The 26,726-nt window shown below is 40.1% G+C and overlaps 1 protein-coding gene across 4 annotated transcripts in view; it reads right to left on the bottom strand.

Annotated features, from left to right (window-relative positions):
• The window catches only part of bcas3 (BCAS3 microtubule associated cell migration factor), a 479,979-nt gene that overhangs the window by 387,335 nt on the left and 65,918 nt on the right, over nt 1–26,726 (bottom strand). For all 4 annotated transcript variants that reach the window (XM_088079374.1, XM_088079375.1, XM_088079376.1 and 1 more), the window contains exons 13-14: nt 26,487–26,580; nt 4,113–4,246 (exon numbers count right to left, since the gene is read on the bottom strand). In XM_088079374.1, the coding sequence (XP_087935500.1) occupies nt 4,113–4,246; nt 26,487–26,580 (228 nt within the window). The remainder of the gene's footprint in view (nt 1–4,112; nt 4,247–26,486; nt 26,581–26,726) is intronic.

The following is a 26,726-nucleotide window of genomic DNA, read 5'->3' as shown; positions in this document are numbered from 1 at the left end:
TCTTTGCCTCAAGTGTTTGTCAAACAACCTGTGTTCATATTCAAAAGTTGATTAGAAACCCAGTTACCCATATACGTATGTAGAAAAGCAAACAGCATTCTATAGAAGATATCTGGCTAAGGAAAGGCTAAAGCATGTGGATTTCCATACCCAAATTACAGAGACCACGTCTCTGATTTACATGAAGTTGAAGTAAAAAGGTTTCTGCAGAAAACCAGCAACAGCCTGTAAACACACTGTAACACACATGGAAACCCATATCCCTGCAATCACAGCAGATTGTGCAGGGCTGCAAAGTTTAGCAGTAATGGAGTGGCACCCCTGTAACCTCAGAGACTAGCGCTCTCCAGTTTGCCCCATAGCTCCACTCTCATCTCCACTCCCCTCCTCCTTAGCTCCTAACAGCTGTTATCAGCTGCAGGTCTGTTTACCTGGCCTCGGGTCACTGACAGCCAGCCGCATGTTTGGCCGCTGGAGACAGATAAGGCGTCTCTCCACCCACCTAACTGAAGACTTTATCACTCCTCACTGTGTACGTGTGCATGTGTGCATGTGTGTGTGTGACAGTGTGTGCTGATAACCCCTGGCCCGAGCACTCGGCTGAGGCCGGCTCTCAGTGTTTACAACAAGTTGGATCAAAGCAGACTCAGTGGGCAGCCGGTCAGCGGACCTGCCGTTTGGTCATACATTAACTATAGGCAGGCTGTGAAAATGCGTGTGTGTGATTGAGTGTTTTCCCAGTCAATAATCCTGAACCCAACAAGGCCTGAAGTAGTTTTGTTGAGTAAGCACTTCTAACTTGCACTTCAAAGTCGCTGAGAGTCATGGCTGAAAACATTCAGGAAGAGGCACAAGCTCCGAAGGTTATGACTGCATTTATCATGAATTAACATTGTTTAATAAACCCTCAGGAAACATAGCTTGATATGGTAAATATGCACATATTATATCAAAGTTGACTATCTCATTATCTCAAGTATCTAAAAAAGTCTGAGTGAAAATAAATGTTCCTAACTATTAGAAAACTGAGCTCAAACAGCTCATTTTGAAGAAAACAGCATTTCTTCAGACTGTGTGGGCGTGGCAGATCACATTTTGATTGACACCTCCTTGGATCCCACCTTTCTCAACTGTCTCACCTCTCCATGATGACAGCCATGGAGCAAAGCAGAGTTGGCGTGGTACAGCTCTATCTGTTCCAGCCCTCTGACTCTGGCTGTGTTCCTAAAGCCAATCTGACGCTCTGCACTAAAATGAGAGGACTACTGTTCAAGGCCAGGAGTGTCCTATTTCTCCATAAATGTAACAAACAATTAGGTTCATCACAAATTTACTCTGTTCGGCACTTTGCTGCTCCTTCTCCCCAGACAGAGTGCCCAGAGTGCGCTCTGACACTCCCAGAGTGCGGTGCTCGGTACATTCCAGCAGCGCTCCCAATTTACCAAGGGTCCAGTTTGTGCCAGAGTGCGCTCCGGCACTCAAAGTGAGCATTTTTGAACGCATCCAATTGAAAGGGGCGTTGAAGGATTTCAGTTTGGTATGTTAAATTAGTATCAACTGACACGTGACTTTTGATTTGGTTTTATCCAAATTAGGTGACATGGATTTGCGATAACCACATCCAAATCAACGCAGGTTCAGGTAACTCTGACAAAACTAAAATGACAAGATTTCAAATTTGGATTGAGACTAATATCTGATCATTTTGGATGCTTTTTATCATGCATGTAATGCCCTAAATTACATATAAATAAAGTTCTTGGTGATTTTGGTTTGGGCTTTAATGATTACTGATTTCTTATTAATTTCCATTTCCCTGCTCATCTCAATACTTCCCCTAATAAATACAATTCAGATGTATTTTGTATCTATGTGGGCACGTGTCTTCTCTTGTGACAGTTACTACTGGGCCAGCTGCAGGCTGGTGTTCTAAAAACTATATGATGTTTCACACTATAGCTTGGCCTGCTCACCATCAGCGTTGATAGATGCAGCAGCACACGACAGCTCATGGAATTAAGATACTGTAACCCTAATTGTGTGGTCACAGCAAACAAGAAGTCAAGTCAATGCAAAGATGAGAGGCGCCAGGCAACACAAATGATGCAAAGATACAAAATTTGCAAAATTTAAGTGTGTTAAATTGAGTGAGGAATATGCATGACACTAAGTCATATAAGCCTTTCAGCAATGACATCCAGCTGAGATTCTACAAATGTTATCCAGAATCAGAAATGTAAGAGCAACTGTCTGTCCCTGTCTGCGGACACTCAGCGTGTACCACCCAACATCAGGACTGTACAGAGACATGACTATAGGGCTCGGAAAAAAGTGAGCAAAGCCATAGAGCTTCATGGTATGTTCTGAAATCTGTATTTTGTTGCGCTGCTTTAAAGCAAAATGCTTGCAGTCAGTTGTCTAAAAACAAAAGGAGTCAAGCGATGTTGTTCTGCTGTGATAATATGAAAACTAAAGAGTGTTGCCGTCTGGTTCAGAGCATGCAGCTTCTATGTTTAATGTTTTTACATCATTTGATTCCTGCTATTGGATGTACTTTACCATGAAGCAAGTTAGCCGTTAGCAGCTCCTCACTCAGCTAGCACAACCATTAGCACAGCTGTTAGGGCCAATATTTGCCAGCTGCCGGATTTGTTCCAGTGACGTAACATGAAAATGTGAAAATGTCGGACTGCAGCATTCTGCAATATACATAGATGTGATACACATATTTTTATAATCAGTGTGACTACAATCGTTGAGACATTTTTCAACATCATTGTTTATAGTGTATAAATGTCCACAATTCCTCTAGATTTAAAATAACTGAAATCATAGACAGAAGACCCTAGTTATTATCCCAGAACTAGTTTTTCTTTAGCACCAAAGTAATAGTTAGCTGTACACCCATGGGCTAGAGCTGTAACCATGAAGCTAAATATGTTGACCATGCAACAGCAAGCTCTCACATTTTGCAACGTATTTACCCTAATAGGGGCCCCATTGCCCCCATGTGCATTAGTAGTTATCAGCATCATAGATGTGGGTGAGTGGGGTCCTGCTACAGCAATTGATGTGTTCTGAATAGCACCATCACCTATTAACAGCCCAATAGCATCAGGCGCAGTGTGGTGAGGTTCCACTTTGACTTTGTTAGGTGCTGATGTGCAGAATACATGGTTAGGTTAAAATATGGCTTAGAATAAGCACTTCATGTGACACACGTCATGTATTTAACATTACTCGCAGTTGACTTTTGGTTGCACACAGGACATGAACATTGGTCTCCTGGGTGAAAGTCCTGAGTTTGTTCCATCCACCACCTGTATGTGACTTTCTTGCTCTCAATACTTCCATTATGTCACCTGACCTCCTTTATCACTGCATAATACTAAACACTGATAATGGCATTCTGAACACATAATACTGTGACTCCACAGGAAAAGCCAAGCTATGTTTGAAAATACTTTTTAAGCTTTAACCTTTCTAGAACTTTAAGGACTATTGTGTTAAATGAAATTGTATGAAATGGTGACAGTGTACATACGTATGTGACAACATCTACAACAAAGCCAGCATCCAAGTAGATGTTTGTGCCAAATTTGTAGAAATTCCCTTAAGGTATTTTTGAAATATAACATTTACAAGAGTGATACAGAGGACGTCACAGTGGCCTTGACTTTGGACCTATGACCACCACAATCAGTTCTCTGTTGAGTCCAAGTAATGTGTGCACCAAATTTGAAGAAATTATCGAAAAATGTTCTTGACATATCTCATTCATGAGAATAGGACAGACGTGCCATTCTTGTGAACATCCCTTTCGCGTATGTCAATACATACATACATCTGAAAATGAAGATTAAAGGTTAAGCCGAAACAGAAAAGTTTTTACTTTAAAGGTTGGCTATGCAAGATTTTCTTTAAAAAACAAACAAAAAAAAATGCATGGCTTATACTACAGTAAAGTCTTGGAACCATTACTTATGAGCAACTAAGAGTGTGTGGTGGTGTATTTTGAAAAGTTGCATGTTTACACTTGCTGAACTCTACACTGTAAATGCTCATGACATTTTCAAACTACTTCAAATCAGTGACTGCAGAGTGTCTCAGACCTTGGCCTCAGTTTCCCCACGATGCAGCGTGTAGAGATGGTGAACAGCGCTCTGTGAGGACGCCCATGGGTGGGTGAGAATCTGGAAGACGTGAAAATCGTGGCCCAGAGTGTCCGCGGTCACCAGCAGCATTCCTTCAATAAACACACACACAGTCATCAACATTAGGAATCCCTCCCACAGCCAGCCTCAACATTATTAACATCATCAAAACTGTCAGTGCTCATGCTGTCCATTGTGTTTCTATGTGACACTCTGCTTTGAGTTAATATGTGCAGTTTTTATCTTTTACACTAACGTGTGCTTCTGTACTGTATGCTTCATTAGTATCATCCTTAATGCTGCCATATCTGGTACAATTTGTCTGCATCAATACTGAGATCCTCCTTTGCATGTAAGTATTCTATTTAAGTCATTCTATTCTTATTTTTTATTAAGATGTCAGTAACATCAGACCAGGAACCAGATATTAACTCGCCTTTTGGCTAACTCTGGTAGATGTATCAAAGTGAAATGCTCATAAGCTAGACAAATGATCATACTAATGGGCCCCCTAATTGCTGCAATGACCACATCAAACTGACGAAGAATGTCTTCTCAGATCACAATAACCACTGAAGGTGCACCCCACCATTTTTTTATACGACTCGTCTCGATGACCCTTGATGATGGGATTCATGACATTAGATCTGTGTTTCAACATCTGTCAACAGAGTTTGAAAGACATTGGCATTTATCAGGCAGGGGGATTCTAATGACACATGCTCTTCAGTTGAATTTTGGGAAATACAGTGCTGTTTTAGAACCTGAACTATGTTGGGAACTGAAAATTGGGACATCTCAATTTCTGATGATCTCCAAAGTGACATATTAACCTTGTGAAACCTGTTTTCTTGTGCTGCATTCAGACGCCTTTCGCATGCATTTAATCCTTTAAACCTGAGCAAATTAGTCAGATTTCTTTTACAAACACAACTAAAAAGGCACTGAGCAACTTGGCATGAAAATGTCCTGCAAAATGCAAGAAATTAGGAAATGGGGACAATAAAAATGACCAGAAAATAAGTTTGAAAAAAGACTGGAAAATTACTAAAAAACAAAAAAAAAATTAATTAAATGAGCCATTTTATGGTTTTTGGTTGGTTTTTTTTATTGCTGTTGTTTTTTTTTTGTGTGTGTTTTTACCTTTTTTTCTTTTCTTAGTTTTCTTCTAAATTCTCAGATTTCAAATAGTTAAATAGCCGGAGCAAAAAATCACATAGAATTTTAGATTTTATAATATTTTCTATAGATCATGAGAAAATAATTACAATGGTAAACAGTTTGCTCTCTTGACATGCCAGATTCTTTGCAGAGACTTTCACCAGCCTTGCCTAACAAACATGAAGCAGTATAATCAAATGATTTGAGAATCATCCATAATATAAAATAGAATTCTTACAAATGTGTACTTTATCTTTTCATGGTGATTTTTTATTTCAGTAAAAATTATTATTATTATTAATTATTATGTTGATTGTTATTTTTATTATATGAAACATAAAACAAAAATCTTTATATCCCTGTCAAAGTTGACCAAATATACTCTAAACTGTGCCAGTGTTTAAACGATGCCGTCGGTACACTGCTACACTAATACAAAGACAGGCCAACCAAAAACATCAAACTGTATATCACTGCAGCAGTTTGCACGAGGAGCGCCAACATTCCCATCTCTGCAGGACACATGCTAGACAGCATGACAGAATTACTGTGCCTTTAAAACAAACAAACCAGCCCATTAAACAAAGCCAGCTATCGTTACTCAGTGTCATCAGATGCAGCCTTTCCTTGTTTGATAGCTGTGTGTGGTTAAAAGCTCGGCTCGAGTTGTTTGCCTCTCTAAGGACAGACAAGATGATGAGTGTCTGCAGAAGAAAAAATCTATGTATTCATACATACATGTATGGCCGTGTGTGTGTGTGTGTGTGTGTGTGTGTGTGTGTGAGTGAGTGAGTGAGTGAGATTCACGCCCACAGTGTAACCCCCACTGACAGGCCCATTCATTTGGTCCCATTTTATTTGAAGCTCTTCAAACTGCAGAGAGTATGGGCCATCACCGTAAACAACATGCTTAACAAACCACACCAGAACAAACCCAGATCTAAACTGGTCGGTTAGGAAAAACGCCGCACTGCTTTTCAAGCGCAACCCAAAACCCATCCCAGAAGCCTTTTGAGATGTTACAAACAAACCCATACATTGGGGCAGTTACTCAAAATGTTGGAAAAGCATCACTGATAGAGTGTAAGATTAAAAAAAAAAAAAAAGCTCCAGACCTCTGTCTTTTTGATGACTCCCAGACATAAATGATATTAAAGTAATTAGTAATTTTCCTCTGAGTTTTTCCCCATGGTATATTTTATGTGAAGGCTGCAGTAGGTTTTAATTAGTGGCCAGGCTTTATTGGGTGGCATGTCAAATGTGAAAAGAGGAGCCTGGAATGGCATGAGATTAAAAGGATTCAGCAACACGTGCGAGGGAGATGAAACACTCCCTCACCAGAAAAAAAACACAGTGTGCAAAACAAAAAATTGCGCATTCATTCAGAGTTGAAAGGTTTCATTTTTGAGACTTGTGTTTGAGTGAAGAAGTGTTATATTTATAGATGATGAAGAGGTGGAATGAGGGAGGTCCAGAGTGGATGAGCGATGGGGTCATGCAGATTATCAGAGTTGGAGGGAGGGAGGCGCAAGAGAGCCAAGTGAAGTGTGCATTAAGACAGCGGTTAGCTATTCATGCTGTATCAGAGCGACCAGAAAGCCAGAGAGCGAAGGCCCAGGGCCTGTAAACTCTTGAAAACCCACGCCCCAAACGAGGTGCCAAGCCACAAGAAGCATTTGCGTCAACTGGGAATAGAGAGAAAAAAGGGACGGGGCCCTTCTAATTATAGAGTCTGGAAACGGAAGCGCAGGGTGATTAGGAGTTGAGGCGCTGCGGTCTGTTTATCTGGGAGCTTCCTCTTGCTCTCAAACCCTCTCTCCCCCACACTCCTCTCTTTCTTTCTTTCTTCCTCCTCTCTCTGTTTTGGTCGGGCCCCGCCCACCCAGTGGCTGGAAAGTCTGGCCCCTGGGTTTCTGACAGATGAGACTTGGCCGCTGTGTTCTGGCAGAGTCGGTGTTTCTCTTCTGCTGATGGTAGAGTCTGCGCTCCAAAAAAGTAACAGTTCAGAAAGGCTGGAGAGCTTTGTAAGCGCGGGTGCCCGAGGACTGGGGCTTTTGTGGCCTTGTTGAAATACAGAGGCCCTCGCCGAGAGGCGTCAGTCGGTTAGCCCGCAGGATAGCCAAATTAAAAAGAAGCTGAGCTGCTCGGCGGGTGAAAAGAGAGGGTTTCGGGGAAACCAGAGGCTGGCCGGAGCAGGGTTTGACACGTCCTATTTATAACACCTCGTCCCAGGGGTTACAGTGTTATTTACGATGTTTTAGTACCAAAATCGCTGGCACACGCACTTAGACATGCGCTAAACTGGAAGGGATGACCTCTAATTTGCCATGTGTGCGAGACATGCGTCCGTATGGGACATGAGGGAAGTGATATAATCATTTCCATAAATATCTGCTTTTGATTTCTTTTCTTTTTTTTCCAAAAAACTTTTTGTTTTGTTTTGCTGCAGGCTTTAGTGTCTCTGACCATCCAAACAGAAAACATCTGCTCAATCCCATTAATAGTGGGAGGATGTTTCATTTACAAAGTGTTTGGGCTAGCTTTATTCTGACAGAGGCAGATGGGACAAGGGAGTGAGGGAGAGAGACGGAGAGAGAGACAGAGAAAGAAAGAGAAGGGACAGAGTGAGAGAGAGAATGAAAGAAAGAGGGACAGAGAGAGAGAAGGGACAAAGAGGGACAGAGAGAGAAGGGACAGGGACAAAGAGAGAGAGAGAAATGGAAAGACACAGAGAGAAAAAAAAGTAAAGAAAGAAATGGAGAGAGCAACAAAGACGGCTGTGATTTCCCTACTTGGCATCACAAAAGGCCACAACAAAACTAGTCCACTTTTTAATTAACAACACTAGGCACAAAAAAAGCTTTGAAAATCAGGAAAATCTCAAATTATAACCATGTGGAGGGCATAAAGCTTACAAGATGGAGTACTTGGGGGACTTACTGTTACCAGGATGCATAAACTTCAGAGCAAATGAGCCCAACACACAAATGAAAGAGTATCCATCGTAGGATGAGGCTTTGTCTGCAGAGCTGCCAATTTGGGGGGAAAGACAGGACTCCCAATGCCTGTATGTACACATATGCTGGGTATATGCAATACAGATTCACTCTGTATTTTGTATACACAGTCAGCCAAATCATTAGTGTTGCCAGGGCTACTTCAACCACCGAGGAACCATTCGTATTCATTTATCTACCCACAACCTCCCATCATCCATACACCACCCATCAACCCTCAACTACCCACCGATCCACCTGCAGCTGTTGTTATTATCAACAGTTTGAATGGGAGATTTTTTTTGAAGCCTAGCATCTTGAAATCAGTCCAGCAATCGTTCCTCAGCAACGTGCTGACTTGGCCTTGAAACAGGGGTGTCCAAGCTTTTCTAAAAGGGGGCCAGATTACATAATCTGAATGCTGCTTCTCATATCATAGGAGTAATCAAAAATAAATAAGTAAATGGAAAAATAAATCAATTCATGTACAAATAACACAAACACAACAGTTTCATCTTTAAGTGATATAGCAATCAGCTTTTCATCGCTTCTGAGCCCTCGCTGTCAACTGTTTCTTTGCCATGGCCACGTCTGCTGCGTTGCAGGGAATATCTGGTGCTTGGTAACTGTTAGTTGGCTTCCTCATCACCTGTTCATGAAACACATTTGTTTTGTCTATGTAGCACCTGATGGTGCATGTCTGCAAACTGTATGATTGTTTTGCCATCGTGAAGTGAATGAAAACATATGAAAAGTGGTCTTGCTTGATTAACCATAATAATTTTTGAAAGACAAGCCAAGGGCTGCTAAACCCTCTAAAACAGTAGAAAATTGGCTTGACTTCATTCAAAACATGCGAAGAACGCAATAATCAATGAAAGAAGAAATTGACTAAAAATTAGCAAGAAATAAGTCAAATATAAGAAAATGACCTGAAAATTAGTTTTAAAAAGAATAGAAAAGGAAAGTTTAAACAGTGCTTTTTTAAAATTCTGTAACATAATTTTAAATATATAATTACAATAATTATAAATATAGTTACAGTTTTCCTAGCTTCTTTTTTTTCCCTAAAAAAAGGTTTAAAGGTTTAAGTACTTGTCTCAAAGCCACACAAGGAAACTGATGTCAGTCCAGGTATTAAAGGGTTAAAATTGGTGTAAAGAGCCACAGTTGGACCCAAGTCCGGAGTTTTGACATGACTGCCTTAAAACTATAAAATACTGTGCTGGTTGTGTGCGTGAGGTTAAAGATTATGTTGCATGTGTTGTTTCCTCAACCAGTGCAAATTGGGCTACATGGTGCTACTTTAAGGAGGGAGCAGCCTGCTAATCCTCTCACCGCCACAGCTCCACACTAACAGACGAGCAGCTTGATTTCTGCTGGGCAGCAGGGTAGGCATTAGGGTTAGTAAGACGCCAACAGACTAAAAACAACCGCCTCTAATATAACAGGGAGGCTGTAGTTCAATTACATATTTAGTTCAGAAATGATCAACACAAACTGGTTTTACTCTGAGCTAAGAATTTAACTGGAGTCTATTTAAACCTGCACGTGTTATTATATTTCCAGGTTGTTAATTAGTAATTTTAGTGCGTTTATATGTTGTGTCATGGACTTTCTAGACTAGCAAGTGCCGGATGGACATCAGTGTAGAAACGAAAAATGGTAAAATGGTTTTTAAAAAATAGTAACCATATGTTGGTCGATCTTCACTGTTGTCATAACATGGATTGCTTAAAATTTAATTCTGGTTCAATGTGTCAATTAAATGTACATTATATGTCTGCGTCCTCACTGCATTGATTTGTTATACACTGTCATGGGTCACTCACATCTCTCACCCATGTTTGTCTCTCTCTGTACTCATTCTGCCTTTGAGGGGCATTAGGCAGTGAATCCAATCCCAGTGCATGCAACATTTTCAAATGACAAAAAATAGCCTTGTTTTGCATTTAGAATTAGCACAAGTGATTTTAATGCATATTATTATATCACTTAAAATGATATAGTTATGTTTTGAATAATACTGTCGGGACAAGGCACTCATGTTTTCCCGAGGAAGGGGATTTCCGCTTATGAGGGAGGGTAAGGGGTGCCAACAAAAACGGAGAAAACAACAGAGGAAAAGACGGGGAAAGGTGCTTACGGTTCATTTGATGTACAGTGGGCTGAAACCAAGGGTTGTGTTTTCCTACACGCTTCACAGGCAGACCACCTGTGAGCACTTAGATATTAATAGATATGAAAAAAAGTGTGTGTGTGTGTGTGTGTGTGTGTGTGTGTGTGTGTGTGTGTGTGTGTGTGTGCGTGCGTGCGTGTGCGTGTGTGGCTACCCTGGCTGAGAAGTTGCCATTAGTTTGATATTACTATGCTGGAATGCCGGCTTTTTTAAACAGGGCAAAAGTCGCCTGGCTTTCAAGTTGAGCCGACACACAAGAAATAGGCACATTAGAAGTCAAGTTCACCAAGCAGGTGACTGTTGTGAGGGCAGAGCTCCAGGCTTGTTCTTCCATCAGCTTAAGTGGAAAACACTCAACTTAAAGGTCCAGTGTGTAGATTTTAGGAGGATAATTCAGGGAAAACTAAAATATAATAAGTCTGCTCTCTTTACTGTATAATCACCTGAATATAATAATCAGGGTTTTCGTTACCTGAGAATAAGCTGTTTATATCTATATAGGGAGCTGGACCTCGGCCACGGAAATCACCATGTTGTACATAAATGTTTCTACAGTAGCCCAGAACGGACAAACCAAACACTGACTCTCTATAGAGATGCTGGCGATATAGCATTGGCCACCATAGTTAGCAGCCCCTCCATGATAAGAGTGTCGGAAAGACACACATTTTTGTTTAACATGAAACTGCTTTCTCGCTTGCTTTAAATGATTAAAAGCACCAGGACTGCTTTGGAGAGAAAGAGACCTCTGTGGATATTTCAGCTCATGGTGAAAACCTCCTGAACATCTGGAATCAGAAGCTGCCGTAGTAAAAAAAAAGATGAGCACAAATTTGCAGGTGCTAGGCTAGCATCCTGTCTGCGACATGCAAACAGCATCAAAGAAACAATGATTTGTAACATAAAACTGCTATGTACAGTGTTTTTGCCAGTTTAAATCACCTAGTCTGTTTGTTTTGGGGAGAAAGAGACCTCTGTGGATAAATCGGCTCACGGTAAAAACCTCCTGAACGTCTGGATAAGAAGAACAGTGAGCACACATTTGTTTTACTTTCCATGGCCTTCCAACATGGGACAGGCATTTTCTCACAGTAGCTTAGAAAGTACTTTAACACCAGGCCTCTTTTGATGCCATGCTTAAAAAGTTCTAAAACAAATTGCTCCCATCCACAATCGCCTAAACAAGATAAGGAATTTCGGACTGTGATCAGCACTTAATCCCCTTTCTGGGCAAACAGGCAGTTATTGAGACTAGAGAGGTAAGCCTGTTGCATTTACATGGTCTCCTTTAGACTTTTCAGAGTTCTGTTCAATTCTGTTAACGAATTAAATCGCTTTAAACATTCACAGCCACTGTTCATAGGTAAGATTTCACAGTGCTCTTTTTGTCCATTAATTTAAAAGAAAAAAACTGCGGGGGAACTGTGTGTGACCATAAGACAACAAGTGCGGAATAACACGGATATTGTGTTGGTGCAACACACCCTTGTGGACAAAAGTGGAAGCGTATGGTGACTGTTAACGACTATGCAGTTCAATGTTTTTCGAAGAAGTTTGGAATAAAATGCCTGTAAGTTCTGCAAAGACATTATATTTTGTATGTAAGAAATTTGCATGGTTAATTTAGTAACATTGATACTGATTTTAGATGTTTCTATGGAGAATTACGAATGCTTCTGTTAAGCTAATAAAGACCTAAAGGGGGAATTGTAGATTGACTGGCTTCACACATCAGCTGCAATATTTTACATATTTGCTATGTTTAAACCACCAGCATAAATGTTGATTATTGTGGCAGAGATATGGATATGTTTGCTCTATTATAATTTGGGAGGGCTTGTGTGCTTTAAAAAAGAACCTGTTAAGACATACAGCAGATCTTTTACTGCTTCACAGTGAGGGAGGAATTATTTTTTAGCCCATCTGGACTGGGAACACCTCGGGTTCCTCCAAGAGAAGCTGAAAATGTTGCTGGGGAGAGGGATGTTTGGAATGCCTTTGTTAGTCTGCTGCCCCCACAAATGGTAGATAATTAATGGATGTAAGGGATGGATGGATGGATGAAATATCACCAACATCACTTCAGGTTTTTCTGTCCCTGAGTCCATGGTATTAATGGAATTCTGGACAGATGTCATTCCCCAGCAGTAGCAATGTATTGATTAGGAAGAGCTGCTTTTAAGGGTAAAAAAAAAATTAAAAAATACTCTGGCTTAAATGCAAAGCAGTTTGTCATTGGAAATGTCTATGTTAATGATGGACTGTCTTTCCTGTGATGAAGAAGAGTCCTGGTAACCTGTTAAGGAAAAGGGAGATGTTGGTAGAGTTGGTACAGCTCCATAACATTACCTCCAAGTGCTAGGCCATTATGGAGAAAATTCCTGCAGAAGATCTTGCCAAAGATCTAAAAAAAAAAAAAAACAGACAGATCCTTTGCCACTAAATAGAAGTGTCTAATTAGGTTGGCATCTGGATTCTGACAACTGCATCCCCAAGGTGTCAGGGAAAGAGAATTGATTGACCAAGAAGGACTTGCTTTCGACTATGAAAATCCTCATGGAGTTTGTGTCCCCCCATCAACGTGCAGGTACCAATCTAAGTGCTGACCTCTGAGCAGTATGATTGGAATAACAACCTCCCAACTATGAAACATGGATGCTGGAAAACTTGGATGGTTTCTCTGATGGATATGGAACACATCCACATTACAGGGCACTATGTTCCAGTATCTCTTTGCTGTGCAAAGCAGATTGAGATTTGCATATTCTGTGACAGCTGTAGTTTACTTTGAGTTGCCTACACTGGTGGGCAATATCATGTTAGCTTTATGACAGACAGACAGAACTAAACTGGAATCAGTCCTACCCACACTATTCCAAGATTCTTGTAGCGGAGATGGTTACAGTACTTGCATGCACGCTACAAATCTACCTCCATGTGTGATGTTTTCTATGGAAAGCAAGATAGTACTAGCTTACATCCAAAATACCTCTTGTATGATTAATATGTATGTTTCCAACATTGTCAACAGAATTTGATGACCAACTCACTTTGAACAGTGGCATCACATCACTGCAAACAAGAACCTAGTGGAGTTACCACCAGACCAGTGTCAGCAAGGCCCTTAAGCAGACTGATTCAGTGGCCCTGAAATCATCAAATAACTTGGATCAGCAGAGTCAGTGTCTCAAAAAAATACCTTTGAGCTGGTGAAGGCACATACCAGCAAAGAGATTCCCCACATTTGTTGCCTTTGTAAGAGAGGCCAAAAACAAGAATGTCTCACTTCTCATTGATTTAAGTGTTTTTGAAATAGGAGATTGATGATCCACAGCATGGTAAGACTCATCATCCTTGCTAGTGCCTACTCAGAGACTCCAAACCAAAGCACAGAGTGCACAGTCACGAGCCAAAGTCATAATTAGTTAAATGTGAACAATAAGAGGTGTAGATCCTTTCCAAGATGGTGTATCATTAACATGAGGCCACTGCACACCAAGGCCACCAAGGTATGGATCATTGGTGAAAGGAAATTTAAGCCAACATAATTCATGGATGCATCACCAAGATTGCAGAGGAAATTAGAGGAACAAGAAATGGCAGAATTACCAGCTGATCAACTATGCATCGGACCACTCTTTGCCTAAGATGAAACTCGACGTCCTTGATCATTACCTCTCATCATGCCAGAGGATGCACTGGGGAAAACAAGCTCTGGGCAGTGCGTTTTGCCTGTTTGTCGACTACAGCTGTCCACATAGCTTAATTTATGATCTGGGGAGGTGTTTTTGCTTTTCAATTTCCCAGCAAGCACCTTTTTAATATAATTCACAACAAGTACAACAAAAATTTGTAAACATAGACATACAGTAAATTTGCAAACATTTAGCACAGCTAACTGAGAGGCATGTGGATAGGTCTGGATGTTTCTGTCACCATTCTTTTGAATTTAGTACAAGGGATGGTAGTTTTTGCTAATTTTGCCTTTGATAGCCCAACACTTGTTAACCTAGAACTAACTGATAAATCTTTATGAAAAAAAAAATTCTAAGTTATTTGAAAGACATGAAACTTTTTCTACTAGCCTGGGCTTGTTGATCACTGGGGGCTTCCAGGGCCTGTTTTCGCTAAGCCCCACCCTCCAACCCCATGAGCCAGTCACATTTCAGGCAGCTATACAATGCACCTGAACATCTTGCTCGTAGACCTCCATAGAAAAGCATTAGAAATGTTGAAGTTCTATTTCCCTGCGGTTTTATTTAAATTTATGCAGTTATAACTTGGGTATAACTGCATAATGGGTAAACAATGTGCATGGGGTAAATGAAACACTGAAATGAGGCATCCCGAGAGACTAAAGAATGGAGTGTATTTTATCCCATTCCCTAAACTTTATCTATCGTTATCCACATTTGTTCTAAGGTAGGGCAATATAGTAATAGTAAAATTTGCTGCAAAGTCAAAGGTTTATATGACCTCATTAACATTAGCTTAGGATAGCTAAGTGGCGCTAACGTTATGGCCAACTTCAGCTTTGTAACATTAGCTCATCATGTCATCTGATGAACTTAGTCTCAGTATTTTTGTTCTTTGACAATCGGACATCTTAGTTAACTTAGCTGTAACGTGACAAAGAAAGCAACAGCTGGCTAACGCTAACACCTTGGCATAGTGAAGACCCTTTTGATGGCTTCTGTGTGAAATAAGAAACTTGTGTCCCCAAAAATTCTGTATCGCATCTTTGGATATGTCTTCGACACTGACAGCCACCATTATTAGTTTAAGCAGCGCACAACTGTTTGTCAGAGTGAACTAAGGGGACAGTGCTCAACAATAGATCAGTTACTGAATATTGCTGGTGAGGTTTGTGCTTTTATCACTGTAAATGTTGCAAGCTTGCTGTTAACTGTTGAACAAGTTGTTGTAAGTTGTTGTTAACGCTTTTCTGCCAAAGAAAACCACTTGTTGGACACAACCTGTACAGTCCAAATATGCTAATATTTTAAACACTCCTGTGTGTTTAAATTGGATAAAGAAAATAAAAGGACAAATGTAATAAAATTGTTAATCAAGATTATCAGTCCAGTGCTCAATTCATGAAAAGAGGAAACTTAGCAAATTGCCTTATCCCCACAAAGCCAACCACCTACACACATACTGTAAAAAAGTTACTCATGACCGGCATGTTACCGCACTGCGTGGGCTGTGAATGACTCCACACTGCTGAGGTGTCTTGTGTGTTGGTCTGTGTCGGGTTAGGAGGAGCTGGGGTGAGTCTTTCTCAGCCAAACTATCCACAGGCCCTGAGTCATGGTCCCTGGACAAACCAATTACTCTCATTTTTCCAGGCTATAAAACCACTTATCACTTTCTTCCATAATATGAATTCTGTTCTTGATTTTACATCGTTCCAGATGCCTCATCTCTACTACATTACACTGAGCTACCATAAGTTAACTGCCTTGTCAATTCAGTACTTTTAAAATGTGGCTGTTTAACAGAAATGTGTTTATTCAATGCTTCTTGTTCTCACTGGTAGGATATTATCGCGTCCTGGATTCAGGTTCATGTGGTGATGTTTTTATTTTGACTGTGAATTGCATCAACTTCTGAGCAGCTGACAGCTCCAACATTTCAGAAGTTTAGTGGTCTTCATGACAAACAGGGTTAAATGGTAAATGGACTACACTTGTACGGCGCTTTTCTAGTCTTTTGACCACTCAAAGCACTTTCACACTACATGTGGCATTCACCCATTCACACGCACAATCACACACTGGTGACCACCTGCTACTTAGTAACCATACATATGCACTCATACTCTGAAGACACAGCATCAGGATAAATTTGGGGTTCAGTATCTTGCCCAAGGATACTTGGACATGTTGACTGGAGGAGCCAGAGACTGAACCGCTGACCTTCCGATTAGAGAATGACCCGCTTTAGGCAATCTCACAGTGGGAGTGCATGATTTTGTACTATTATGGTTCTTATCTAGTTGTAATGCTGTGCAACTACAGACACTGGTCAGTGCTAATTTAACTTGCAGAAATTCAAGGAAAATTCTGTTTGAATAATTCAATTGTTTTAAGTTGACAGATAAATGGACGTTGGTAGGCCTCACAAGTTTCTCCAACGCAACATTTCACCAATATGACTCGGCTAATACATATCCAGGAAGCCTACTGTGTACAGGAACAGTACAGGTACAGGAAAGACTTTCTCACTAGAACTGCTTGATTACAAGCTTCTAGAACATATGATAAGATTCAAACAATGCATGTTTGAAAAACATTAAGGCAAAAGGACTGCTGCTCCTCTTCTATATTGTAGCTATCAAAGTCATTTCTAAAATTACTGCAGACAGTACTGTGCTCTGCACTTGACAGCAGACCATTTAGACATTCCACACGTTACTGCGTATCATATCAGAATAAGTGGCTAATACATGATTTTAAGTCCATTCTTAGTCGTCTGCCTCTGCTCGCAAGGACAGCATAGAATGGTACAAACTTCTGCAAGGAAACTGTAAAACATATGTGAGGTACCAGCGTGGGCTTTGACAACCTCTTTAACAGAGACTGTCACTAAAACTTAAAGAATTTCAATGTTGAGGAATGGTTTTAACATTGATCATAATGTTTAAGAAAAGCCCATCTTATCTACAATCAAGAAATTGAGGGATGCAAGACAGAGAGCCCTGCAGAGCAGCTGTTGTAAATCACATCAGAGCTCACATGTGAGTGCTAATTACTATCTTGGTGTGAAGACACAACTCAATCCATGCTAAATGTGTGGCTATAAATGTGTGGCCGAGTGAAGCTGCTTGTGTGTGGGAATTCCCCTTGTGTTCAACATGTGCGTGTGGGTCCAGGGTTTTTCGGCGACGGCCTGGTTTCTTTCACACATCAGTAAGATGGGGAGACAGAGTTATTACACCATGGAGAGCTGCCTTCACGGCACAGCTGCCTCAATGGTCAGGCTCAGCGGGCCAGACTATTCATTAGACCGTCCTGTTACTAAACCAGGGATATGGTTTATGGGACAGTTCCGTGTGGGGAGAGATTCAGTCTTGATTCATCTGCCATTACTCCTGGCTTTGATGGGGTATTCAAAACTTCCATATTCAGAACTTTAGAACGTCGGCACAAAAATCAAGTTTTAATTCTTTGGTGGCCTGCTGTGTTTTATTAGACTGAAAAGGGTAATGAAAGAGATTCTTAACAGCAAGTATTGTGGAAGTACACTGCATCCAGTTTAAATACAGTTTATTTGAGTAATTTATGGTCAAAGTCCAGGCAGCAAGATAATGGACTTAATCAGTTTAACTACTTGCTGCAGTTCAATGCATGCTGAACATTCATGCAAAATGATCAACATACACAATGTTATATCTTTAAGAAAGACCCTAGCCCATATCTCTATGAGTTACCATAAATGTTAATATCCACAGTGGTCAAAACAAGTTACTAATTACACTTACTCAAGTACAGTACTCAAGTACAATTTAGAATTAGCTGTACGGCCATTGTACTTTTGTTGCTAAAGCACTATTTTCAATATTCAATTACATTATGATTTCAATCCATTACATTTTAGAGAGAAATGTTGTACTTTACACTACATTTATTTAAGAGCTATAGTTACAAGTGACTTTACAGATTAAAGCCCTCCTCACACATGAACCCCTTTAAGTAACAGCAGTCTCATGTCTGAATAAGAATGACTTTTACATAAAAGTCACAATGACAATCTCACTACATTGGACCTAGGAACACTCTGCAACATTTTCAACATGGCCCAAGTTTGACTTGAATGTCTTCAGAAGAATGTAAAGAGCTGCAGCAGCACAAAATGAAACAGAGAGAAGACATCTTGCTGTCCTGATAGGGATCACTGTGGCAATTAAATCAAAAAAACATCAAGGTAATAAATTATCTTAACACTTTACATGACCCTTATGTTGTTGAAATTGGTTATTGTGCTTCTATAAACATGGCAGTCGAACAGAAAATAGAAATGCTGTGTATTGGTATCTTTTCAATTTCCTTGAGATCTGACACTTTATGATTGATAATACTGGAACTGCATCTTGACTTAAAAGAGAGTTACACTGCCTTATTTGAAAACTGATATTCAATTCTGGCATATTTTTAGTGCAATGTAAGAATCAAGCCCTGAAGGGGAAAACCCTAGAGAGTTTGCCAGTTTATTATTATTTTAATTTGTTGTCAAGCACAAGCTAGAAACACCAAACTTGGCCAAATGACTAGGAATGCTAAGAGAGTGAAGAAATATGACTCCAGATGGCCACATGGTGGTGCTGTAATTAATGCCCCAAATCACGATTTTGGAAAGGGCCCCTCACACCGCAAGCCATATCCCAGATTTCCACCGCTTGCATGTGCGTTGTGTTCCGGATCTGCTGCGGTTTTGCTCTGTGCTACCTTATCCGTCAATCCCCACTGCCAGATAAGCTGGAGTGGCGAGACCGGGGGGTTCCCACAGTAATTACAGAATCGCGCATTATATTGCGTATATACGGAAAAAAGAGTAACTTTATATATATATACAGAAGAAGAAGTAATAACTCCATTCACTCCGTGGATTAATTATAGTGATGTCTATTCACTCCCACAACTCCCAATATGTTGCTCCACGCCATTTCCTCTCTATGGTTGTCCTTATAAAAGGATGTGTGATAAATAATTTTGTGGTTTTCCACCACCTAAATTAGCTTCTCCTCGTCCATGTTGCTGGTAGTGGCCTCTGAAAACCTCTGACCTGATGAATACAGGTCTGCATACGCTCATTATGACGTTTTGTTGATGTAGTTAAGTGAAATATGATGAGACGTAAACGCAGAGTGTTTTATTCTGAAAAGTAACCGGATGTTTTAATGTTGTATCGGTGTCTGATTTCCTGTCTGCTCTGTGTTAAATAGGCTGAATTTATGCAAGGTGACCCAGCATCCGGCAAAAATAGGAGGCTTGCGTATTTTTTCCGGAGCTGAGACAGAGTCGATCTGCAACACAGCGGAGCCAGTGGAAATTAACACGTGATCTGGGGTGTAGTCTATTTGCTCCATCTGCCGTGACGGAGCAGAGCCAGACCGCACATGGATCTGGTGGAAATTAGGGGTTACTGACTTGGTAAAATGGAGGGACATGCACTTGTATAGTACTTTTCTGTTCATTCAACCACTCAGTGCACTTTCACACTACATGACACATTCACCCATTCATACACACATTCATACACTAGTGGCTGAGGCTACTGTACAAGGTGCCACCGGCTACTCTTTTTTTTTTTAAACATATACACACCAGTGGAACAGCAATTGGAAGCAATTTGAGGTGAGGCAAAATTTAGTGGATGACCCGCTCTAGCTCTTGGGCCACAGCCAACTTGAAATTCGGGACACATATCCAGTAAAAGTTTCTCTACAATTTTTTTTGCTAATTTGCATAATGTGAAAAAACATTTTACTTTTTAGGTTTTTGACTCTATCAGCACCAAATTTTGAATATAGCATTGTTGAACTGAGACACACATTTCTATTATAAATTAGCAGCCTGATCAAAAAACATCAATCAAAAAGTCATCACAAAGGGTGAGGCTTATATGAGATCGGCAGTTTATAATTGTTTTTCCAATCATCATGAATCTTGGGATTCTCCAACTACTGTGAGATGGAATGAGCTAGAGACATGAAACTTAACTGGAAAAGATGGCCTAATGCTTCACATCAAATTTGATTCAAATTTGAAAAGTTTAAACTTTGAAAGACTGCGCCCCTAGTGAGTCTGATTGACTTGAAATTTGAAACACCTCCACAACTGAAGGTGCTCTGCAAAAAAGCCTCTTGCATCATGGATTTTTTGCCAATTTGCAAAATGTGAAAAACAGTAATCTGAAATCTTCTTTTTTGATTTTGACTTTTTCAATACCAAATTTAGTATACATTATGGATTACCATTTCCAAATTTGAGCTACACAATTCCATAATATATTAGAAAGATTGGTCAAAAAACATGGCTACAATCAATCAAAATATCTTGACAAGGGGCCAGGCACAGCAGGAAAAGGCCATAAGTCATGTTATGTGTGCTATCCTGGATACACCCAGTTGACACGTCCTGCACTAAGTCCTAAACATACACACTGAATTTCCTTTCATATATTCAAGGAAGGCAAAATGGCAGGTCTTTGAGTGTACAATTATTGAAACTATGCCTATAATGTAATGATAAAACAAGTGTCTAATTGTTCGCACTGCTTTAGACAAAATTAAACCATATGAAGTAAATTTTCCAAATTTTGTGCCAGCCCAAAACCCACTTGCTGTTGATGGCAGCTTTGTATTAAGCAAATGAGCTGCTTCCTTCAGTTGGCCAAATAAGGCCTTGAACCCTGGGGGTTATATTTCTCAATTGTTGAAAACCATGTTGATATTTAAGCTACTATCCAATTAATATAAACAAAAGCAGCAGATGCTTACATTTAAATAACTCATAGGGAAAGTCTAGCACTTTTTGCATCGCTACAATGACGTACTGATAATAAAATTACACATACATTTTCTGTTCATTGACTAATCAGCTGATTCACAAACTGTTTAAGCTCTTAACATTTTTATCAAGCACTCTTCTGAACTCTTGTTCTCCTGGTTGGACAGGAAGAGAACACCGTTTACAGAGATTGCAGCGAGTAAATCAACCTGTTGCTATAAAATTAGGGGAGGCAAAAATTGGATTTGGAAATGTCTGAAGATCTGCTCCACATCCGCAGTTGAAATTCATCCTCCTATAATATGATGCACTGTCACTGATTAAACTACTGTACTCATCACTGCATTTAGCAGCTGCAATTAGCTCCACCCTGACTAGCTTCAACATTAATATGCTGCTTGCATATATACATTTATTATTACTTTATTTTTATAATTACTGCAACAGTTACAATGATAGTTTTTCATTTTATGTCATAGTTATAAAGGAAAGTTATACATGCAAGACTAAAACTTAATAAATGTTTCCATGGAGGTGTTGTTATTTTTACTGTGTAAATAGTTGGAATACTTCTTCCACCACTGCATGTAAAGTGCTTGATGCTTATCAGACTGAAGAAACTATTGAGAAAGAGGTTTAAGAGAATAAAGAGCAGAAGGTGGTGACTTGCATGGTTGCTGGATCAATCACTCCATCTAGTGCCAGTCATAGTCAAAAGAATTGCACAAGTTGTTGGACAATATCTCTGCCATCAAAACGAGTGTATTTTGACCTTGGCATCATACCTAATAATCAAGTCAGGGATCGTTAAGGACGGGTGAAGAGGACGAGACGTGAAAGAAAACAAGCACACACACATTGCAGCTGTTAAAGAGAGCGCTTTGCCACTGCACTTCATCTGCGCCCCTCTAATTACACCACTAGGAATAGATCCACAGATCCACCGAAGTGCTGCAGAGCGCCAGCCGCCACACCAAGAGCTGGCGGCCCCCAGTCCAACCTCTGAAGAGCCTCCAACATACACAAGCCACTGGGGTTTCTTACATAACTCTCCCCAGCCAAAACTCCAGGGCTTTCCAAGCTCTGTTTGAGTCATATCATTGTTTCCTGCTAAGTCTATCTTTCTTGTTTCTGCCATGTTGAGCTCGACCGCTGTAAAGGGAGCCTCAGCAGGGCCAGGAAGGTAATTCAGTAAAAGCCACTTCCTCTAAGTCCTTGGAAAGAGTTCACTTAGAGCCTGACCTATGAACTCGTCGGATTTGGGCTCTGATCAAATCAAGAGGCCTCTAATTATGGGACTATCCACAGCAGGCAGCTTAGAAATGAAAATGAATAAAAGAAAAAACACTGATGAAAGAAGTCCTGCAATCTGGAAAAGAGGAGTTTCTACACTTGTGTGAAGATCTGTCCTAATCTTATTACACACCCTAACTGCAATGGAAAAACAGGGGAAATCTGTGTTTTTTGGCGACACTTGTGGTGCCGTTTCCACTTTCACTTGAACATGTATTAGCTCTTTAGATTTGTCTCGCAGTAAATGAGTCATAAAGATTTAAAGTGTGTTTAGAATTTAAAGTTGATAGCACCCTGTGGAAAGGGTCACAGGGGATGCGGTCTGCTTGCCAACTCAGCATTTACCAGTACACCAAAACTAACTACCACACTTAGTGTTTGTGCTATGTTGAGAGTGCACTTGTGTAAAAACCTAAAAAAATATTTTAAAAAGGACTTTAATATCACTGGCTGACCAAAGACACCTCCAGAACCTAGCACAGCACTGTGACTTTCAAAAGAAAGATTCAATAGAAGCTGACAACTATCGACACCAACTACAAAAAAAAAACAGAGAGAAAGAAGGAACTCCAGTGATTAACTTAGACCTATCAATGGCTATCATATAAGAAAAGACCTCCAGACCAGAAGATTCTAACATTTCTGAATCCAGACACAAGCACACTCACACACTAATACAGGGATTGGTATCATGAACCATCAACCAAGAAATGGTTTTTTTTGTATTGCTTATCAGTTACTGACAGTGATGATGTGCCTATGGTGTTTCCGTCTACACTGCTGATTACCCATGTGTTAGTGTACATGTCCACAACAAACTAAATGGTTTGTTCAAATCTACTTTGTAAGCATGATTTACTCAAGTTCCAAATGTGTACTGACGGTAGTTTATAGTTCACACTGTACAGATTTACAAAGTACAAATTCAGTTTCTGCTGGCACTGTGTCTCTTTCAATGTTTCCTTCAACTATTGTTGGCTAGTTTGGCAACACCTGGTCAGTGGTTATCGAATGTTTTTGAAAACCACTGCAGTGTTGGCAATTTCATCTATCTGAAGTAATGACTGGATCCACAATCCATCTTTGTGACAGGGATGCACCATGCTTCAAAGCAACTGTTTGAGCCACAACCTTCTGCCAGCACAAATCTGTGTCCACTGTAGGAATTTTCTCTCTGTCATTATGAATGAACTTCCAAGAGGTAGAGCCTGCAAAGGAGTGTAAAACAAAAAAATCTTCTACACCTATCAGTATCACCATTTGTTGTTTAACTGAGCAAGTCGGCTTGATTTATTTGAAAAACATGAGAAGAAGACAATGAGTAACAGAAGAAGAAATTACCCAAAAATTAGCAAGAAATGATTTAAAAGTTCAAGCAAATTTACATTTAAAAGTTAAAAAAATCATAATAAATTAATCAAAACTAAAACAAAAAACATTTAAAAAACAAACAAGGAAATGACCTTGAAGTAATTTGGTAACATATTTTTAAATAAGTAATTATGATCATTTAAGTATTGTTTTTCCTTGGCTCTTTTCCCTGAGACATTTTCCCATAGCTTATAAAAAAAAATAATTTTCTAAATCTACTGATGTCTTGTAATTGGTGGAATATTTCTTACCAAGTTGCTCATTGCCTTGTTTCCATGTTTTTTAAAGAAGTCACACTAATTTGCTCAGGTTGCAAAGATTTGAACTTGTGAAAGGTTACTGAAAGTAGCGCAAGGAAAATTATGTCGCTTTCTTTCAGGGTTAAACTTCTAGCACTGTGTCTAGTTCTTAAACAAACATTGCTTTGTTTTGTTATAAATATCATGTCTATTTCCTACTGAAATGACTACAACTGTACAGCTGGTAGAGATTATCACATGTATCTGTCTCTGATAGCAGGTTTCTGTGCCATGAGTTGTGCTCAACTGGGTTGTATTTTGTTGATAGGATTGTTGGTGAAGTAAGTGAGTAGGTGGGGTTAAGTGGTTCTCTTTTTTGGGGGAAGGACCCCTATCATAATACACCTTAGGGCAGGGACCCCCATTTGATTTTTGCTTCAGGGACAACCTTCTGAAAAGATTCTGGTTGTTAGATCTGATGAAGACCAGAATAATCATTGAGGAAGTGAAACCTATGATCACAACAGTCACACACATGGCTCTTACTCAATACTGAAAATAAACTTTTACCCATTTTTCTGGGGACATCCTGGAACACCCACAAGGACCCCTGGGGGTCCCCATACCCCTGGCTGAAAACCACTAGTCTAGAGAAGCATGTCTTGTCTTTGTCTGTAGTATCATTCTGTATCTGTCCAGACAGAGTCGAGGTAAGTGAAGGATTCTTGGGGCTTGGAGGTCATGAGGTGAGAGCCATCTCTCAACAGCTCCTTTATTAACTGCACATGCACACACAACACACACAGCATAAAATACATCAACACACACACACACACACACACACACACTAATACACATACACAGAAAAGCAAGAACATAGACAGGCTCACACAGACTGACGAGGTGACCTGTTGTTCACACATACAAAGCATCTACTGTCCCTTTCTTTTTAGGGTGGTTGTCAGCACCACTCAGAGAATGAAAAGTAAAATACTGTTGTGAAAAGGGAGTGAAACAATTTGTACATGAAAGCTCATTTTAACACACTCATTCATCCACTTGTAGGGAAAATCAGCACAAACTTAATAAGTGAACACACATGCTTTCCCATGTTAAAAATCCTGAAATCCATGTTTAGTGGAAATGCATGTGATTGTGAAGTACTGAGCATACAACTGAATGAATGAGATGAACTGCAGGAGTTGTGAGAGAGTTTGTATGTTTTGATACAGTTTTGCTTTTGTTGAACGTGCCCCCCTTTACTCAAGTCATTAAGTTATCTGTTTTTGGACTTTAAAAATACAGTTTTCTTTATGAATCGAGAGTATCACAAGGAAAGTAACTGTTAAAGTCATGGTCATGTTGTGGATAAAGTGTTCTTTTAAAAAGAACCCTCATAACTAGTGCTGAGACAAAATACTGATATTGTGATATGTCACAAGACTTCATTGAAGCACTGGCGCCAAATATTCATATTTTCATTAAAGCATACAGCGGCTCTAAACATCCCCCACATTACGCCTGTTACCATTTTGAATTACCAGAGTCATTACCTCATGGTTCTGCTTGGCCGCGCTTATTAAATGAATGAAGTGGTCAAAGTGAACGGAAGAGGAAGACAGGGAAGAAGAAGAAGAAGAAAAAACAAAAACTCACAGAGCAGAAAGACACTGACAGAGGTGACAGTGGTGAAAAACAAATCTGTAGCTGCATCGCAAGTCTCTGCCCGAGCCACAGAGCCTGCATGAACAGAGCATGTGCATCATGAAACCTGTTGTTTTTTTATTTCGGTGCCCATATTATCCGGTTAGAGCAGCCACACTGGAAGCATGAGTAGCAGTGCTCAGGCGCAGCGCGGCTGCTGCTCAGCTGAAGCAGTCTTGACAATTTCTATCACGTGATACACACAGTTTTCAGCAAAAACAGACACTGAACATGGAGTTTTTAAAGGTCACACTGACTTTATACCTCATTTCACTACAGTTTCAATGCCTATACCCATCACAGACATAAAGAAATACATAGACATGTGTTTTACTCAACCTTTCCTGTTTCTGTTTCGATATAAAAGCCACCTGACAATGTTTATGTCGACAAAATCCCATCAGTTGAACTTAAGGCTTTTTGTTTGAAATATTTGTAGGATCGTGTTGCTGACAATACAGAGGCTTCATAGCTTCATGTATAACTAGAGTATGTGCTTTAAATTGTGGAAATACAGTAGTTAGTGCAGCAGGTAGCTCTGCAGCAGCTTTCTGGCAATTTGGTCTTTTGCCAGTTTATGGCTATTTGACAATGGAATGATGCCTCCCTTCGTGGACAAGTTGCAGTTAGTGTGCAAGAGGCACTATGCTAAGACTGTGCACTGTTTTGTGTGTTGTTCGCTCAAGGATCACTTGAGAGACCAGATGAGGCCTCAGGTGAGAAACACACACCATGTTACACTTAAATGGAAGTGTAATCTCTCTCCTGCTTGTTATTTCTTCCTAACTTGCGTTAAATGCTTTTGCTCCTTCCTCAAAAATAAATGCATGTGCATGTGTGAGTGAGTGAGTGTGTGAGTGTGTGCGAGTGTGTCTTACCACTGGGGTTGAATTGCATGCAGGATATGGGTTTGTCATGAGCTGGGAAGTGAGCCACCACTCCCTCCCCGTCCGAGTCCTCACTTACCAAGACCTGGAGTGTACACACACACACATACAGAGAGAGAGAAAAAGAAACTCCAAATCATTCTCTAACAAAAAGAACACTGAGGCCAGAATGGGACTTTCCCTGCTCAAGGATTTCTCTTCACATTTTGGTTTGCTCTGATATCATCACCA

The sequence above is a fragment of the Plectropomus leopardus genome, chromosome 6, assembly GCF_026936395.1.
Source record: "Plectropomus leopardus strain MGB_pleo_1.0 chromosome 6, ASM2693639v1, whole genome shotgun sequence".
NCBI classification, from domain to species: Eukaryota; Metazoa; Chordata; class Actinopteri; order Perciformes; family Serranidae; genus Plectropomus; species Plectropomus leopardus.
The sequence above is the reverse complement of the archived record's forward strand: the minus strand, read 5'-3'. Positions and strand labels throughout refer to the sequence as shown.